The sequence below is a fragment of the Littorina saxatilis genome, linkage group LG8 (genome assembly GCF_037325665.1).
Source record: "Littorina saxatilis isolate snail1 linkage group LG8, US_GU_Lsax_2.0, whole genome shotgun sequence".
NCBI lineage: Eukaryota > Metazoa > Mollusca > Gastropoda > Littorinimorpha > Littorinidae > Littorina > Littorina saxatilis.
Genome location: NC_090252.1, coordinates 61,337,410 through 61,343,858, shown reverse-complemented (window position 1 = coordinate 61,343,858; position 6,449 = coordinate 61,337,410). Strand labels below are relative to the sequence as shown.

Genomic DNA, 6,449 nt, shown 5'->3' with positions numbered 1-6,449 from the left:
TTATGGCCCCTGCGACCTTGACCTTGAAGCAAGGTGAAGATGCTATGTATGTTTTTTGGGGCCTTGTCATCATACACCATCTTGCCAAATTTGGTACTGATAGACTGAATAGTGTCCAAGAAATATCCAACGTTAAAGTTTTCCGGACGGACGGACGTCCGGACGGACGGACGGACGGACGACTCGGGTGAGTACATAGACTCACTTTTGCTACGCATGTGAGTCAAAAAGGTGAAAAGGAATTAGGCAAAAAAAAAATTGTCTGTTTCTGGTAACATGGCTAAAAAAAATAGGGTCGGTAGGTCGGGATTTTTTATTTTTTTATTTTTTTTATTTTTTTTTAACCCCAAATGTAGACCAATAAAACTAACTTTAAAAATCGCGCAAAGAGACTGGATTCACTATACATAGAGACAAAACAATCAACACATTTACAAATCGTCAGCGGACTTTCGTTTTCACACGTTTTTGTTGTTCATTTTCTCACCCTGTCCTTTACCACCAAAAAAACAAAAAAAAATTTTGAGTTTGGAAAAAAAAAGTTTAGGGTCGGCGCCGAAATTTAGGGTCGGTCGGTTGACCAGAAACAGACAATTTTTTTTTTGTGGCCTTATGTTCAAATTACTGACCAATATCACTTCTTAGCTGTGTAGGTAAAGTTATGGAAAGGTGTGTACAATGTCACGTGTTTGCTTATTTGAAGGAGTATAACCTGTTAACACCAGTTCAGTCCGGTTTTATTCCATGTGATTCAACTGTATACCAACTCATTTGTTTGTATAATGATATATGCAAAGCTTTTGATGATAAGATAACATCACAGGCGATTTTCTTTGACGTATCAAAAGCTTTCGACAGAGTTTGGCACAAGTGTTTGATGAAAAAGTTATACGCTATTGGCATAAGGGGACAGTTGTATTTTTGGTTTGATAATTATTTGAGGGAAAGAAAACAATGTGTTGTGGTAAAAGGTTGTAAGTCACAGTTTTTGCCGGTTTCTGCGGGTGTTCCCCAAGGGTCAGTATTAGGACCTCTCCTCTCTTTGATATTTCAATTCCACCATATTACTATTCCCCAAATCGCAAAACTGAAGTTTTGCATTGCAGTTTAAGACTTGGAATGAGTGATTTACAATATGATATGTTTAATCGCCACCTAGTAAACAACCCGGAATGTTCTTGTGGTTATTTTGCTGAAACTGTTCATCACTATTTGCTATCATGTCCCCTGTTTAATGATGCAAGAACCGCAACAATCGGTACAGAATTTGTTAATATTGAGACACTCCTGACAGGTGATTCAAACATTTCCATATTTGAAAATAGTGCTATTTTTGTTGTTGTCCAAAGCTATATTGAGAAATCAAACCGCTTTGGGACACCTTAGTTCGATGTTGGTGTGGGTTTTTCTAAATATATTACTTGGGGCCCATTTTTTTTTTGATATTTTGTTGTGTCTTTCGTTCTCGTTTTGTATTTGTTTTCGTTTTCGGTATTGACACAGATTGTGTTCGATAATTCAAACTAAGTTTTCCTTGCTGTTTTTCTCCTTTTCTTTTTTTTCCTTTTTTTTTTAATTTTTTTTTTTATATATATTTTCCCCGAGTACGCAGTAGGAGGGTCCAGCAGACTTTAATTGTGTGTGTGTGTGTGTATCTGTCTGTCTGTCTGTCTCGACTTAACAGCTTATTGCTGGGAAACTACTGGGCGCAGTTCGTTCAAAAGTTGATACACTAACTTGATAATAGGTCCGATTGATCGTATTAAAACTTCATAATGTTACCTGGGACCTAAATGCCCCCAAAAACACAAAAGTTCTTGACGGTTGGACGAATTCAATCGGAGCGACAGCCAGCCATTGAGCTGATAGAACAGCCGAACGCGTGCGTCATGAAAAGCATGCGTATCGCATGCGAGACAATTTGCGAGCCAGCCAGCGGGTGGGGATTGATTTGGTCTCGGCAAAGAAACTACAGTGCAGGTTTGGTCTCGGTGAGACTGAAAGAGAGACAGAGAGCACGAGAGAGAGCGACTCAAGTGATTCAAGGTGGTGGCTTTGTGGCCAAAGGGATCCGGGTTCGATTCCCGGCATGGGCGGTATATTTTTTATTCTTGTTTACTATTGTTTATTATGAACGTTTTAATGTTTTATTTTACTCACATAATTTTTTTAATTGTGTAAAATAATTTTTTTTTTTAAATCCACGTGCACAAGACAAAAACTTTCATACTGGGGGAGCGAGCCAGTCTGAAGAGTACTCGGGTCCAGCGCCAGCGTGTTTTTGTTTTTGTTTTTTGTCTCATCTCTTTTTTCAAACAATGTGTCGCATTGATCATTATCCGCCATGAAATTTCAGGAATGTTTATGTGAGCACTTACCATAAGTTTTAAACTTGTTGTGTTCCTTCTTAATGATGTTGTTATATTATCATGTGTCTGTTTGCGAATAAAATACTGTTTAAAGGAAAATAAATGACAAAATATCAACGTGAAGTTGTTAAGAACATGACCCCGCTGTGACCCCAAAATGTGACGGCTGTAAACCAAACTAAGGTCATTCTGGCAGATTATACCTTAAATGTTGGAAACGCATTAGCACTAGCTATGAAATCGACTGAGGTGAAGTCGGAAGATGCAAGTGATGTTTCGACGTCCGACTCTGACATGTCATCAAGCGCACTCGTGTCAACCGCCGAACTATCTGCAGGCTGAGCAGTGACAGGGCCAGTCTTGCTTGAAGGCTCCCCAGCGGTTACAGCTGTGAGAGAGGCGTTGGTTTCAGCGGTGATGGCGTTGGCTGTGGGGTTGTTGTCGTTGTTTGCGTGTGAACGCTTTCTACGCCAGAGCAGACAGAGTGCCAGTACTGTAGCAAGCCCCACGGCACCACCCGCCGCGCCCAGTATGATGGCCAGGGTCTTGGTGTCTGCGAAACACAGTTAAGGTGTGTCAGGAATCTGTAAATGAAGTACGGACTATATTGTCGCGTGTAACTGCGCGAATGGGACGGTCTGTTCACGACTGGCGGGAAAGTCAGGTCACATGATCTAGGCGTAGTCTGGGAGGATTTCTCAAATAGCCGGCAACGAAGACGGTTGTGCGGTGGGCACTCGCCAAGACGTTTGGAGTATTCAGAGCCGGTGTTAGTCAGATGGATATGACTAAGCTTGGTCTAAAGGCAAACGACCAATAGAGAAGGCGTAATGATAGCCTGTATATTCACCGAGCTGAGAAAGTACCCTTTTCTTTGTGGAGCACAGAAAAAGGTATGTATACGTTGGTTGCATAAATGATGTAAACTGAGTATTGAGCAGTGACAGGACAGATATAAAAGACAATAACCACAAGTAGGTGGTATGTGACAAATGTTAGGCATAGCGTTGAGAGAGAGGGGATTACATGGCCAGAATTATTTCCACAGGTTGTGTCAGCGTTCAGTCAAGTTATAGAAATGAAGGGAGACCAAAATCCCGTGAGACTGAGGTAGTGCGTGCAAACCGTGAAAATAATGAATGTGTGAAATGAATTGAGTTGTGAACATGAGAATGGAAGTAGCTTCATCAGGATTGTGAGAAGCCTGTACAGAGATATTATGAATGATAGTTGCAAAGAGAGAATAGGTTATATAAATGTGTTATATGATAATACGATTTATAATGTTGTTGTTGTCATATGTCCGTGTCTCTGTGTGGGTGAATGAACTTGAAACAGACTTCTCTTCTACGTCCATTCAAGTGTGACTCACTGATGGTTCTCTTAATTATCAGGGTTCCCGTGCGAGTTCCCAGTCGAGTGGCCATCCAGTCTCCATATACGTTGACTGTCATGGCGAGACCCGAGCTGACTGAACCTTGCAGTCATGGGACAGAGGAATCAGGAGAGAGAACCCTCCAACCAGATTGGCAATGGCCCTCCTCTAAACCGGTAACCCGTATTCACTATCCCCCCCCCCACTGATCCCTCCTTCTCCATCACCCCATGACTGACACTTATAGCTGGCCGACACAAACTTGAGTAGTCAGGACTACTCGTTTGAATTTTGTGATCTTATCTATATAATCGTGTCACATCAATATAATTTACTTCATGTTGTGTAAAATGTGTAATCATTGATAAAAAGTAATAACTTGACCAATATACAAAGAACTTTGAATTATTTGTAATCTTTTGTGGTTGTAGAAAGATAAGTCAGTGTGTGTTAAAATATTGTACAAGTATAGAACCAAAACAGCTTTCCAGTATGGAGTCTCAGGAAATTCTCTTTGAAAGACTTTTGGCTCAAGGTCAAACACTTGGGAAAGTAGAGGAAGCTTTATCGAAGTATATCAAGGATGGCTTGCAAAGAGAAGAAAGAGCTAGGTCGAGACAGGCAGACGTGGTAAAAGCTGAAATAGAAGCGACGGAAAGAGCTAACTCGAGACAGGCAGACGTGGAAAACGCTGAAATAGAAGCAAAAGAAAAAGCTAACTCGAGACAGGCAGACATGGTAAAAGCTGACATAGAAGCGAAAGAAATAGCTAACTCGAGACAGGCAGACGTGGAAAAAGCTGATAGAAGCAAAAGAAAAAGCTAACTCGAGACAGGCAGACATGGTAAAAGCTGACATAGAAGCGAAAGAAATAGCTAACTCGAGACAGGCAGACGTGGTAAAAGCTGAAATAGAAGCGACGGAAAGAGCTAACTCGAGACAGGCAGACGTGGAAAACGCTGAAATAGAAGCGACGGAAAGAGCTAACTCGAGACAGGCAGACGTGGACAAAGCTGACATAGAAGCAAAAGAAAGAGCTAACTCGAGACAGGCAGACGTGGTAAAAGCTGAAAAAGAAGCAACAGAATCAGAAAGAGCAAAAGCTTTAGAAGCTGAGGAAGCTGAAAAGAAGAGAATATTCTGTTTCGAAGACAGCACTTGTAGAAGAAAACACAAGTCGCGTAAGGCGAAAATACAACATTTGGTCAAGTAGCTGTCGAACTCACAAAATGAAACTGAACGCAATGTAATTTTTCAGCAAGACCGTATACTCGTAGCATCGTCAGTCCTCCGCTCATGCTCATGGCAAAGGCAGTGAAATTGACAAGAAGAGCGGTTTAGTAGTTGCGCTGAGAAGGATAGCACGCTTTTCTGTACCTCTCTTCGTTTTAACTTTCTGAGCGTGTTTTTAATCCAAACATATCATATCTATATGTTTTTGGAATCAGGAACCGACAAAGAATAAGATGAAAGTGTTTTTAAATTGATTTCGAAAATTTAATTTTGATAATAATTTTTATATTTTTAATTTTCAGAGCTTGTTTTTAATCCAAATATAACATACTTATATGTTTTTGGAATCAGAAAATGATGTAGAATAAGATAAACGTAAATTTAAATCGTTTTATAATTTTTTATTTTTTTTTACAATTTTCAGATTTTTAATGACCAAAGTCATTAATACATTTTTAAGCCACCACGCTTAAATGCAATACCGAAGTCCGGGCTTCGTCGAAGACTACTTGACCAAAATTTCAACCAATTTGGTTGAAAAATGAGAGCGTGACAGTGCCGCCTCAACTTTCACGAAAAGCCGGATATGACGTCATCAAAGACATTTATCAAAAAAATGAAAAAAACGTCTCGGGATATCATACCCAAAAACTCATGTCAAATTTCATAAAGATCGGTCCAGTAGTTTAGTCTGAACCGCTCTACACACACACACGCACAGACACACACTGACACACAGACACACACACACATACACCACACCCTCGTCTCGATTCCCCCTCTACGTTAAAACATTTAGTCAAAACTTGACTAAATGTAACAAGGTACACACAACACACGTTACAGAAAACACAAGGGAACACAGCACAATGTACACACAACACAAGGTACACACAACACAAGGTACACACAACACAAGGTACAGACAACGCAAGGTACACGAGAGAAAAAGTGTGCCTTAAGCAACATCAGGCCCTATAATTGCGGATGGCACCGGTACATTTCACGCTTCTATTCTTAACGTTATTTTGTAAATATTAAACTTAGACATACATCTCACATGCTATTGGAGACGTTGATTTTAGCAATAGAGAGAAGGTTATATACACATACCCCATGTTGCGTCTTTCCCTTTCTTCTCGTCTGAAGATCCTGTAAAACGATACATGTAAAAGTTACACCTCCGTCCATCCATGCTATCGCGTGGTATTTTGTCGAGACTGGGTCAATGACTATGATGACGTCACCCTAGGCTCTGCCAAGCGTGACGTCATTATATTCATTCATCCCATGAGACAAAATACCACACACTACCATGGATGAATCGGAGATGTAACGTATACGTGTGTCTGTGGTTTGTGTGGTTGTGTGTGTGTGTGTGTGTGTGTGTGTGTGTGTGTGTGTGTGTGTGTGGATGGACCGTGTTTCTGTTTGATTTGTAACGATGGCTGTTCGAGCAAGAATATTTGTTA

The 6,449-nt window shown here is 40.5% G+C and overlaps 1 protein-coding gene across 2 annotated transcripts in view; it reads right to left on the bottom strand.

The window, feature by feature from the left end:
• Positions 1–1,056: 1,056 nt before the first annotated feature.
• The window catches only part of LOC138974016 (uncharacterized), a 71,091-nt gene continuing 65,698 nt past the window's right edge, over positions 1,057–6,449 (bottom strand). The window contains exons 15-16 of one of the 2 annotated variants that reach the window (XM_070346711.1): positions 6,091–6,129; positions 1,057–2,922 (exon numbers count right to left, since the gene is read on the bottom strand). In XM_070346711.1, the coding sequence (XP_070202812.1) occupies positions 2,567–2,922; positions 6,091–6,129 (395 nt within the window). In that variant the 3' untranslated portion in view covers positions 1,057–2,566. The remainder of the gene's footprint in view (positions 2,923–6,090; positions 6,130–6,449) is intronic. The other variant, XM_070346712.1, reaches the window with a different exon arrangement.